The sequence below is a fragment of the Temnothorax americanus genome, unplaced genomic scaffold, assembly GCF_048541705.1.
Source record: "Temnothorax americanus isolate GAGA-0224 unplaced genomic scaffold, ASM4854170v1 Scaffold59, whole genome shotgun sequence".
Classification (NCBI taxonomy): Eukaryota; Metazoa; Arthropoda; class Insecta; order Hymenoptera; family Formicidae; genus Temnothorax; species Temnothorax americanus.
In genome coordinates, this window is record NW_027509741.1 from 816,551 (window position 1) to 828,905 (window position 12,355).

General features: G+C 36.7%; 2 protein-coding genes across 2 annotated transcripts; one reads left to right on the top strand and one right to left on the bottom strand.

The window, feature by feature from the left end:
- The first annotated feature begins 4,501 nt into the window (after positions 1-4,501).
- LOC143904887 (transcription initiation protein SPT3 homolog) lies at positions 4,502-10,675 on the top strand. The gene is made up of 9 exons (XM_077419866.1): positions 4,502-4,803; positions 4,883-4,998; positions 5,301-5,549; positions 5,633-5,714; positions 7,313-7,543; positions 7,615-7,929; positions 7,997-8,187; positions 8,268-8,424; positions 10,502-10,675. The coding sequence occupies exons 1-8, from the start codon at positions 4,767-4,769 to the stop codon at positions 8,403-8,405; spliced, it is 1,359 nt and encodes a 452-aa protein (XP_077275992.1). The 5' UTR covers positions 4,502-4,766; the 3' UTR covers positions 8,406-8,424; positions 10,502-10,675.
- Positions 8,566-12,231, bottom strand: LOC143904885 (WD repeat-containing protein 91). Its single transcript, XM_077419863.1, has 8 exons — positions 11,846-12,231; positions 11,328-11,592; positions 11,126-11,241; positions 10,677-10,864; positions 10,275-10,590; positions 10,073-10,194; positions 9,342-9,996; positions 8,566-9,226 (listed from the first exon to the last, which is right to left on the bottom strand). The coding sequence occupies exons 1-8, from the start codon at positions 11,963-11,965 to the stop codon at positions 9,077-9,079; spliced, it is 1,932 nt and encodes a 643-aa protein (XP_077275989.1). The 5' UTR covers positions 11,966-12,231; the 3' UTR covers positions 8,566-9,076.
- Between the last annotated feature and the right edge of the window lie 124 nt (positions 12,232-12,355).

Here is a 12,355-nt window from a genome sequence, read left to right on the forward strand (position 1 = left end):
CTGGCTATCTCTTCATCTCGCGGCCGACGGCGACCGGACAAGTATTGTCCGGCCCGACGCCGCCGCTGGCCTCGTTGGGCCCGGGACAACGCTTGGCCGGTCGACTATCGGCCGGTCGGCGTAAAAATTGTCACACGATCGTTGACGTCGACGAACGGTCCGACCGGTCAGCAGTTTCGCCGCGGTTTAAGGGTGGCTTAAGCGGCCCCTAGTTAGAAGACATGACACCGGGTTATGAGCCCGATGCCGGAGCCTCACGGGGAGGACTTTCATTGTAACACGTGTTGCTAACCGGTTCCACCTTAATTGTCTTAAACGGGCACCATCATAATTCTGAGTTTATCTCTCGGGGCGGCAGCGCGCCGTTCTGGCCTGTGATGTCGTGACGTCCGCTCGCCCGGCGACTCCTCATCGTGATCTAATGGCGATTTCGAAATTGATGAAGCGACCGCGCACCCGAAGAAATAATATTACGAAGAATGATAATGGAGATCGCTGTTCACTGGCAGTATAATAATCGCGAAAGCGGAACGAACTCGCGACGTCCTTATTATCATCTTGCCAAAAGCAACACAAACTTCCACGCGAAATGAAATGTGTTCGTCTGTGATTTATAATACGAAGTGTCGACTTTTGTGTGGGCCAGCCACTTTCTCGAAACCTTCGCCTCATAAATTACGCAATGATCTTTATTTCTCTTTCGTTATTATAATTCTGCATATCTCCTCCATCTATTTGATCTTAACTTCTACGCCGTTATAGTTTGTCATTTTTGCAAACTGTTTCTATTTGGACATTCTTTAATATGAAGAAACTTTGTTTTGGCTGTATTTTAGAAGGTCCAAGCGCGGTAGAACACGATACCTTGATAAGATACGAAGGGCCGCGGGCCGCGCCGGCCTGAAAAATTCGGGGCCCAGGGATCGTGTCCTGACGATCGTGAAGGAAGGGCCACGGCCGAAATTAGTTTGCGAGGCACGTTTCTCCTCTCGTGCGGCGTGGCGCGAAGAGAACGCGACTTTTGGTTCACCGTGCGACGGTGTCAGGACGTTAACCGTGAAGTATCCATCACTACGCTGCCTTACCGAGAAACCCACGACACGACGGTGTTCCGACTTCGGTGGATCAGGTTAGATAAATGTAATAGTCCATAGTTCAGCTTGCTAACAAGGCTAGCCTCCCCTAGATCCGAGATAAGGTTCAGCGGTCCAGCTGACTCCGGGGCCGCTCATAATGAGGCCTAGTAGAAGCCGATCGCCGATTAGGGCATTCTTCGGCGATACTTCATCAATCATCAAAATCGCCGCCGAATTCGTTATGAGAAATCCGGGCGTTCAATATTTACGACAATTTCATAAAGCAAAACATCACGACAAGACCATCGCTTCGTTGTTGAACGTCGAAAGGCAGAAAGAGAAAGAGAGAGAGAGAGAGAGAGAGAGAGAGAGAGAGAGTGGGAGGAAGGGAATTATGGAGAATCTTCATAAATTTTTGCGATGTAGAGAATCAACCTTTCGTTTTTTGACGCAAAAAGAAGTTATCTTGATATTTATTATAAATTTTAATGGCGCGGCGCCAAGATTTGACCTAGACAGCAGCGAGTTATCGATATAAACGACACGTTTTGAACGATTTGTCGCGCTAACTTGATAAATATCACAAACAAAATTACTGTATATATTAATCATCGCGGGTAATTTCAGCGGGACGTAGCGGCCGAGCGGCATTAATTTATGTCCGAAAATAATCTGTTAACCGCCAACCGCTCTCTTTCGATTAATAATACCGATAACGTTATTGCCAAACGGTCATCGTGCATACAAAGTGTTCCAAACCATCGAATGTTCTTTAAACGGCAGGTTATCAATTTATAATTGATTTTTCTTTAATAAAAGATCGAGGACGTTTTTTTTTTTTCAATTTTAGGTATTTTTGTAACGAAGCGTGAAATAGAAATTTTTCTTACACAAAGACTAAAACTAGAAATTAATTAGCAAATATTAATCTCTTATATATCTGGCGTTTCAAAACTTAATCTGTAAGAAGCATTTTATTTTTTATTGCTAATTATTTAAAAGCTGTGTTTTGATATTTTTTATTTAAAAAATATTTGTCTCAAATTACATAAGAATAATATGCGACGAAAAGAACATCCGGACACTCGGTATGTAACTCGTTCGCCTAAAGACCGGATTTCTCAGATATTAACGGCTCGTCTCTTTCGCAACGTAACGAAACCGAGGCTCGCAAGATGCATCAACTTTCAGTTCTCTCTCTCCCCCTTCTCTCTCTCTCACTCTCTCTCTCTCCCTCTCTCTCTCTCTCTCTCTCTCTCTCTCTCTCTCTCTCTCTCTCTCTCTCTCTCTCTCTCTCTCTTCTCGCGTGTTGATTAAGTTGAAATTTATTATTAAACCATACCGATATATGTTCCCGCGCATAATTTTACGACGAGGGGCTTTAATTTCCTGAGGAACGCACATTAATCATTTATCGGTGATTAACTCGTAGAGCCGTCGATAAAACTGAGAACGGTTCCCGATATTGTACGCAATGGCGAAAAGTCGATACGGAAATCTCTGAATGTTTCTCGTTACCAGAACCGAGTTTAAAGTATTCGTTTAAGCTCGTTTTAAACGATCTACAATTCGTGTCAAATTTCACGATAAAATTCTACATTATCTATTTAGGATTTTATGTGCCTATATTAATACACACAAAAAATATTGGAAGTAGCCGAATATATACATATACATTTTTACATACCTATATAAAAATTACATTAAAAATAAACATTAAAATATCTATCATACAGCATATAAAATTATAAAATTATAAATAAAAGTTAACGGAATAAATATAAAATATGTAATAGCATGACACAATTCTCTTTAAAATTATGATTCGCTATTGATTCCACGATTTACAAATATCCCGATACACTACAATTTCATCGATGGCAACAACACTTATCGAGATGGCGTTAGCACACGGAGAATTTTTTTCTCAAGCCAAAGTAACATATTTATAAATATCTTTTTTGTTTTTAATCTGAGCAATCCCCATATTAATCTGATGAACTTTGAAGTGAAGAGTTTTATCAAGTAATAGCAATTGCTCATGACTCGATTAAAATATTATATAATTAGGTACAGCCTTTTTGTAACGACACCTTATTGATGTATTAGAAGCTGCAAAATCAGAAAATAGCCACTTCCGCTTATCTATTCGCTTATCTCTTTTTCTTTTTCTTACTTTTTCTCTTTCTTTGTTATTATAGCATGACTTCGACCAAATTCTCTGATTAACTTAATAAGTAATTAACTTGTCAATTGAGAAACTTTTAGTATTTTGTTAACAAAAATAGGATTACTAATTTGTTGTTGCTCGACAAATGGGAAGGAAAACTAGTTAAAAAAACCAAATTAAATAATTAAAAATTCGTTATAATTATACCGATTGAATTAATCAACGATTAAAATAATTTGGATTTCATCGAAGTCGCCCTTAATACAATACAACTACTATAGCTATATAATTAACACTATAATAGAACAAAAGAGTCAAAATAATTCGACTTATTTGACATTTTTTAAAATAATTAATATTCATTTTTAAAACATCACAATTTTTGAAATTTTCTCCAACTTTTATTGAAATATATATAATTTTATCAATTTGTTTTCTCTCTTTTTTTTTCATTTTGACCCTTTTTTACTTTGGTGGAAATGGGTATAAACTAATTTTCGATAGTATTAGTGTTAAAAAACAAGATATACATATATACCGCCCGTTGTCTGCGTCCAGTGCGTCCACTCTGTCCTTTGCATCTCCATCTGCTCAGATGCGCTTCGCCGAGAAAGTATAAGTACGTGGCGTGGAGACGATCGCTCGATAAATTCTGATTCGCACGCACAAAAGATAAATCGCCGGTTACCAATAAAGTCACGTGATATCAGCGTATAATCGCGTATATTGTGCGTTGATATTTACGTTAAAATGAATCTCCAATTCGCGTGTGTGAGAATCACTTTTAGAAAATAACAATTGCGAAAGAAATATATGGAATAATTTATATATCCAACTTGCCATATGGCATATATTATATATATATATATATATATCAAATATATTACACTTTCGCAGCTGAACGATATAAAGTTTTTCGCTTTTTTAAACGAAACCGTGATCCAACAAACGTTTTAATTAATTTATTCGGGACCAACAAACGATTCCGCATCGATGGCCGTTTTGAAACAAAAAACTGTAAAAAATTCTATAATATTTTATCGGCTATATATACCAAATTATTTTTGTATTTACATAAAACCTATTAACTAACAAATGTTTAAATTAGTCTGACAATCACCTATTATACATATAAGCGACTAACAAACGATTTGTAAAAAAAAAAATTTTTTAAGTCAAAGTTGTCCGGCTAACTTCATTGTGATTCTCTCTGCACCTATCTTCATTCACAGCAGTAATGCCACCTGGACCTGAAGTGATCTGACTGAACACTGAACGTCCAGAACGAACAACGAACGTGGGATTAACATAACCTCATGTAAATTATCAAACGGAGCCTTCTTATCCAAAATAAATTCAGTATTACGTAAACGAATACCAGATTCCTATTCGTATCTATGTCTCTCGGATTTCTAGATTTTTCCACGTTACTGATACGGCAATTGTCTACAATAGATTGATGTTTTTCATAGATAAATATAAATATATAATCGCGGCATATATCACGTAACATAAAAATAATGACCGAACAGGAGGAACTTATCGTCTGTGTGCCCGGTAATTATTTATTTGTTATTAGCGACGTCAATTCAATAACTTTGCAAGTATTAGACTAATTTCTCAATATTTCTTCAAGGCCAAAGGTTATGTGTAGCTGATAAAAGCAACGTAGCCGGACCTGGGACATACGAGCAGCAGGGTTACATCTATTCGAAGCTCGCTGGCATTGTAAAATTAGTAACAAACGACAAAGTAAGAGCCACCGCACAAGACTCTTGTATGATCTTGTAGCGTAACGTAACGTGAGCCAACGCACAAGAAACGTATCGATTAGAGCCTCCGCATAAGCTCTCGCATGGTAACGTAACGTAGATCAACGCACAAGAAACGAAACGTATAACGCCGTAACGGCCGTAACCAATACGTTTCTTGTGCGTTGGCTCACGTTACGTTACGCTACGTGATCATACGAGAGTCTTGTGCGGTGGCTCTGAGTCTTACGTTTCTGTATTTAACGTACTGGAACAAATATCTCTAAACATACATCGTTACAGACTCGTACGATTGAGGTACGTGGTATAACGGAGCAAAGCATCGTTCCTGCGCCAGGAGACATCGTGACGGCCATGGTCACTGTAGTTAATCAAAGATTTTGTAAATGTAGCATCAAGTGCGTGGGTGACATAGTACTGACGAGACCTTACAGAGGAATACTGAGGAAGGAGGATGTTCGAGCAATTGACAAAGACAAAATAGAGATGTACAAGTGCTATCGACCTGGAGACATCATTCTCGCAAGAGTTGTATCCTTTTAGCCTCATTCTGCGAAACGATATATCTAAACATCGACTATTATGCCTGTAATCTTTCTTATACGTTTCGATAGATGCCAATGACAGAAATACACACTTATCAATTGAGCACCGCGGAAAATGAACTAGGAGTAGTTATAGCTCACAGCGATGAAGGTAATGGCTCTGTGTATTCTATCCTCTTTGCTATTTAATTTTAACCCTCAGTTACCTTACGTTTTTACACCCCGATATTACCTCACCAGGGTCTGAAAGACCCCTGCCGTTTTTTCCAGCTTGTATCTTCAAGACAAATGCATCAATTTGAAGTCTTTTTTTTTTAATCAATGCGTCTTTTAAAGATCTATAAGACTGTGCAAGTTAGATTATTCCAAGTTAAAAAATGTAAATGTTATTTAAAAAAAAAGGAAGACGTGTTTTTCTGAAAAAGCGAAATAATTTGCCTTTTTTCAAATTGATGTAGTACTGACTAAAAAAAGATACAAGAGTTTTATGAATGTTTTAAAAATCCTGCACATTTTAACAATGTGCAGGGTCTCAGACCCAGGTGAGGTAACTGAGGGTTAATGGCTTATCTTACAGGTGTTGCCATGGTGCCGATCAGCTGGACACAGATACAATGCCCGAAATCTTTGAGCAAGGAATTCCGTAAAGTTGCTAAAGTTGTGCCAGAACATATCGTAGCGGAACAGACTGAGTAATAAGCCTACAAGTAATCAGTCTTTCAACTGCATAGTATATTTTAGATCGTAATACGATTTGTGTGTAAAAAGTTTATATAAGTGAACATAATTCTCGTATATTGACATTAAAGATAAAGATTAAACAATTTGGAACAGCAAGTAAAGAAGTTCCCAAACATTTCTATTTTAATTAAATTCTTTTTATATTTTTTATCTAATATTTGATTCACATACACATTTTTTAATACACATCCTCTTTCCGTTTCCTATTTCTATCGCTAGAAAGAAACCATTGCGCTCAAGCGGCTCAAGGCAATGAATGCCTGGATTGCTTTCGAAAACTTCCCTCGGGTGCACACCAGCATACCAGCGTCGTTTTGTCCTTGTTCAATTTTTAGTAAGTAACAAAGATAGAACGACGCGATGTGCACCCAAATAAAGTTTTCGAACGCAGCTCTGAGTGGCAGCACTGTCAGCGTTTTGACGTAAATATTATGGCTGCGTTCCGATATTCACTGCGAGTACTGAAAATCTATAGTTTACGTAACGTACACTATAGATTTTCAGTAATGACAGTGAATATCGGAACTATCGTGCCCATAGATGTATATTCCCGTTCAAATATTTTACAATTTACAAAGAATCTGTTGTCATTTGATAAAATAGTGACACAAATAAGCAAAAATGGCCGAAGCGACATTTTTTAAGCCATCGGACACTGAATCACTGAATTACACTCAGGGTAAGCGCTCGTTATAATTTACGAGGTTAGATATTCGATCTATGTGTGCACACACAATAGAAAATAGAAATATATAGATAAAAAAGCGCATTTTCGGTATCCCATAATTATTAATCCTAAAATTCAATTACGATAAACAATAGTGAAATAATTTTCAATAAGCGACATATTTGTTGATTGATTTTACCTAATTATTACGTTATTATTGACATAATTGCAAATTGCATTAATATTAACACAATAATTGCGTATTGAATACAGCTATTAAGCAAAATTAATCATGTTTCATACAAAATAAATGATAAACAGAGTTTGAATGGTTTGTGCAGAAATTCGGCAGATGATGCATGGATTTGGTGACAGTAGCGAACCATTGTTGGAATCTGTAAAGATCATAGAGGATGTCGTGCTGCAACAAATGAAAGCAATTGTCAGAAGAGCCTGTGAAATTGCGGATAGACGAGCCAATTCGAAGAAGAGCAATGTCATCAATGGAGAGGATCTTCTTTTTCTTTTACGTAAAGACAAAGTCAAGCTTCAGCGCATCGTGAAATATCTTGGTAAATATGCAGCAAAATTTTTTAATTATGTCGTGTTGTTGTTTTTTACAGGCTATGACTTTTTCTTTCAGAAATCAGAGAATTGGGATGCTCGGTTCAAAAACTTATGGCGAATGACAACCCACAAACTACCGTGGATTCTGAACAAATGGATGGTACCAAGAAAAAAGTGCCATTTCAGAGTTTTCTAGAACAGATTGACAACACGGGTGAACTTCTAGAAAATTCATCCTTCGTGGACGATATTAAACGACGTAGATGCATTCGTGCGGACATCGCGTCGAGGTCCATGGATGAAATGCATTACATAAAATTCAGCAAGGCACGTCGTGTCTCCTTTGCGAACAAAAGTCGCAATAAATTCTGTGACTGGATTTGCTTGGATGGTACTATCTCAATTAGTATTAAAATTATATGCGTAGCCTACATTTTAATTATCATATTTAATTATAGGTGATGTTACCTTGTCAAAACAAGCACAAACAATCTTATCTTACCTTGCATATGAAACGGTTGCTCAAATTGTTGATCTCGCCTTTTTAGTACGGCAAGATCAAGGTAAAATAATGCATGGTGATGCTATAGATCGGCAACGACTCAATTATGTTAATCCATTTACATTTAAACCACGCTATCATAGTAAGGTACATATAGTTGTTAAAACATCAAAATAACAAAGCAACATAACACGAAGCAACATATATATTGTTTGTTCTTTTTATAGAATTTCGTAATGAAACCATTAACTCCTTCGGAGATAACTGAAGCCCTTAGGCGGTACTGGTCTCCACAGCTAGATATGACAGGTCCATTTAATAGGTGGTCCATGAGAAGACCGCATTTGAAACTTCTTTCATGTTAGATGTAAAGATCTGAAGAAGGTAAGAAGCTTAATGTAACATAAATCACTTTAAAAGAAAAAAGCAAAATAGAGTAAATTCACCCTATGATTTATTAATCGGAATTTATTTGCAAAGAGAAATTAATTTGCCAGGAAGTGATACATAAAACATGTGCAACACTAAAATTGACTCGTATTTATTGACATTTTCTTGATTTCTTGTACATGTGTTTCATTTTCCTAAATCATAACTTTACACACGAAACCACGTTCATTTTTTTTTCGATTTTTTTTATTATAAAACCGAGTAAAATTACCATGTAATAATAATTGTAGAGATATTTATGATCCTCCTTAAAATAATTACAATATTCTCTGTATATTTTACATTTGGTAGTCCCTGATTGTTTTCCAAAAGATAAAATACAGTTATATTACTGCTTGTAATTACTGCTACAGTGATACATTATACTTTTCATAAAATATTTGAATATGTTTTCTTTTACACGAATTATCAACGCTTTGGCGATACAGTGTAGTGTCTTAAAACCTAACATGATGTACTTATTCTACAATCACTTACAGAATTTAGTACAGTGAATAAAATAATATCTACAAGATCTTTAACTAATAACATTAGTAACTGTCTATTTGTCTTATGAATTTATACAGATGCTAATTTTGTTTCTATATCATGGTGAGAGTAGTGTTGATACTCGTGCTTTTCCTTCTGCACCCCCGGTTATACAAGTTCCGGATTGATTGGCAGTCGACCAGTCGCAACATAGAGTACCTTTGTGTCCGCCTAGCTCTAAAATCTTTCCTTGTGCACCTGGTGGCATCTGAAACAGAAAAGTCTCGCGTGTGTCAGAATAAGTTTTTAAACATTATGTCATTATGCATGTACCCAATCGATATTGAGTATATATTTGTATAAAATATCTTGTACATAAGTACCTTGTATATATTTCCTCCAGTTTGTGTGCAGAGTAACATATAATTGCCGCTCTGATCGAAAGTAAATAATTTCCCATGAACGGGGTTCTTCTCGATCTTAATTTTAGTCTCCCACAAGATCTTTCCAAAATGATTCAAGCTCCTTTGGCATAGCTTACCGTCCTCGCTTTGCGCGCATATGTTCGTATAATCGTTAATTAATTCTATGTCGATTATTGGGCTAGAGTGGCAGTTGAGATTGTCTATTATCTCGTTTCGCCTCAGATCATGTATCAGTATATTGCCATTAGACAATCCCGTGATAAGTAATTGGCCATTATGATTGAAAGTGGAACATAAAGCAGTGACGTTCTGCTCCAGCGGCAACGTTCTCTCAAGCTTTCTCGTTTTTATATCGTACAGCAACAATTTACCCTCGTTGCCATCCGATACAGAACAGACGAATGTCGATTCCGTCGGATTGCAGATCAAAGTGACGATTCGCGAATTTTCATGCTGGATATCCCAGAGCGTTTTGAAATCTCGCGTATCGTGCAATTGAATTAAACCATTGTTGTCACCGTGTAGGAAATAACGTTCGTTTTTTGATATCCAGTCCAACGAGGTGATAGCTTTGTTTGAATTTGCTGTGACGGAAGTGAACGTAGTAACAGTCCTGAAACAAATACAGATAATGAGAATTACATATTATCGATGCTACATTGATAGGGAAAGTTATGCACTGTTCTTACTTTGGTGAAGGAATCGGCGTCCATACTTTGATGACACCATCGGCGTCGCCCGTCGCGACGTACGATCCGCTCGCGTTACTTTTGCATTGAATTATGGAGGTTTTGTGCTCTGTATACTCCTCCTGTAAACGTTACGTATTGTACAAAAGCGATTGATGTAATTAATAATAGAAGTTTTCTGAGATTAGTAAGGTTCTTTAACCTGACTTAAAAGAATATAACTGGAATCTATTTTTTCCTTAGTTTTTCTCTCGATAGCAGTGTCCATAGAAGAGTCTCTTTTCCTAGAACTATTTAATCTTGAATCACAGCTGATGCTCCTCTTGGCGACTGCCTCGGACTTACTGATCGAATTCACCCGTCCTTTCGTGTTTGTCCGTTTAGTCGAAACCATTTCAGATTCCGCATTTTTTTTTATATTTGTTGCAGACTTCCTGCTTAGGATTGGACTGGACCCACCGCCAATATTTCTTATGAGATTCCTCAGTGTCTTTGGATTTTCCAGTAACGGCGACTCTCTATTATTTATAAGTATAAATAATTATATTAATTATAATTATTATAGAACCTTCTTTTATGAAATATAGCGGACGTGAACTCTTACTGAGCAATAATGTAAAAATCATCCATGATGGGGGGATGTTGGGGTGCCGGGCCCGGATTAACATCCGATATGCTTTCTATTTTAACAGACTCACTCAACCGTTGCCTCAACGTTTCATTTTCCTCTTGCAATCGTTTTAATTTGTTCGTGTCTTCGTCAATTGTGAGTAACGTCGGCTGTGGCATACACTAAGATAACGACATATTAAATTTCTCATCACTCAATATCACATTTCGTACCATATAATCGCATGTCTTTTATCTTATTTTGTTACAAAATGGTGCGTTAGAAAGTAGTGCGTTGAAAAATACTAATTTTTTATAGGGATATTTAACTGATTGTGAGATAATGCTCTTCTCTTATCTTACAGCTCTATTATTTAACCTTATGATTTATCTGGAAAAATTAATTTGAGCTTTGCAATTCGATGAAAATGCTTTTTTACTTACTTGAAAGATGGTTGCTAGGAAATTATGTAAAGATACCAACATGGTGTCGTACCATTGCCTGCTAAAATGGACCGAGTAAGCCGGATTGTCTTCGGGATTTTTGATAAAGGCAAGAGCTGCAATGTCAGAAAGCGTATAAATTATAATCTCCTAAATCTGCAGTGTAAATAAATTATAAATTCATAATGAACAAAGGACATACCGAACCATTCCTTCCATTCCGAGTGACCCTGTAGCTCTGGTGCCATTTTTGTGAAAAATTCTTGTATCTTATCTTGCTTGCCGTTTACGGCTGCGTTCACCAAGTACATTTTTAGCACAGCGTTCTCCAACTTTCTGATCGCGGGCGTAAAATGGCTTTCCAGTCGGCAAAACATTCTAGTATCCAAGTGTCCCCATAATTCTCTCAACGACGTCAAATCATAATTATATATATATTGCATTAATTGATCAATTATTTTATCTACCTGTTCAATCAAACATAGTCAAGTACTGTTAAGCAAGCAATATACAATTTTTTACCAATAATATCTATAGCTCATGTATAAATATTTTTGTTGACATGTAACACTTTACATATATAATGAACGTAAGTAAATATACATATAACAGCAGAATAAAGCATTTATCGCGCGATTATCCTGAATCTTGACTTTTTGATAAGGCCGTACTCTTATTTGGTTGTATATTTTGTTGTTATTTTGCCATAATCATGCTTACCCTAAATCCTTTTTCCTTTTCCGCTTTCAGATCATTATCGAAAGCCTTCAGGGTCTGACTAAAACCTCTGAAGAGCAAGTACTCCTTTACCAACTCGTCTACATACTGTACGTGAGACATTTTCCCTCCAATTTCTTTGAAATGTTACTCGTTTGCACCAGTTGACAGCTGCATATTGTCATCCTTCGGCCATCTTGGTTCCCCACTGGAAGTGGATAGTGGCAGAGAGAAACCTAGCAACACTTCGCCTGGATGTAGGATTGCCAACAGAAAGCCTTACAATAGAAAGGTATGTGAGAATACTGAGAGTTTATATCGACCAATTTCTCGAGTCGTTGAACAATCGAAAGAATCATTTGTTTAAAGAGAAATTATTATGTTTAGAGAATTATTGTAAAAAGATACAAAATATGTTAGGAAAAAATGTTTGATTATAAAACCAAGAAGAAAAGAAACACAAAAATCAATAGAGAAAATAGTTTGTGATTTAAAAATAAAAAAATACTATTA

Excerpts from the sequence above, each read along its gene's own strand:
- LOC143904887 (XM_077419866.1), top strand. The coding sequence starts at position 4,767 with ATGACCGAACAGGAGGAACTTATCGTCTGTGTGCCCG. Across the intron at positions 4,999-5,300 it reads AATTAGTAACAAACGACAAA|ACTCGTACGATTGAGGTACG; the intron begins GTAAGAGCCACC and ends ACATCGTTACAG. Across the intron at positions 8,188-8,267 it reads AACCACGCTATCATAGTAAG|AATTTCGTAATGAAACCATT; the intron begins GTACATATAGTT and ends TTCTTTTTATAG.
- LOC143904885 (XM_077419863.1), bottom strand. The coding sequence starts at position 11,965 with ATGTCTCACGTACAGTATGTAGACGAGTTGGTAAAGGAGTACTTGCTC. Across the intron at positions 11,242-11,327 it reads GGAATGGAAGGAATGGTTCG|CTCTTGCCTTTATCAAAAAT; the intron begins GTATGTCCTTTG and ends CTGACATTGCAG. Across the intron at positions 9,997-10,072 it reads ACGCCGATTCCTTCACCAAA|GACTGTTACTACGTTCACTT; the intron begins GTAAGAACAGTG and ends TATTTGTTTCAG.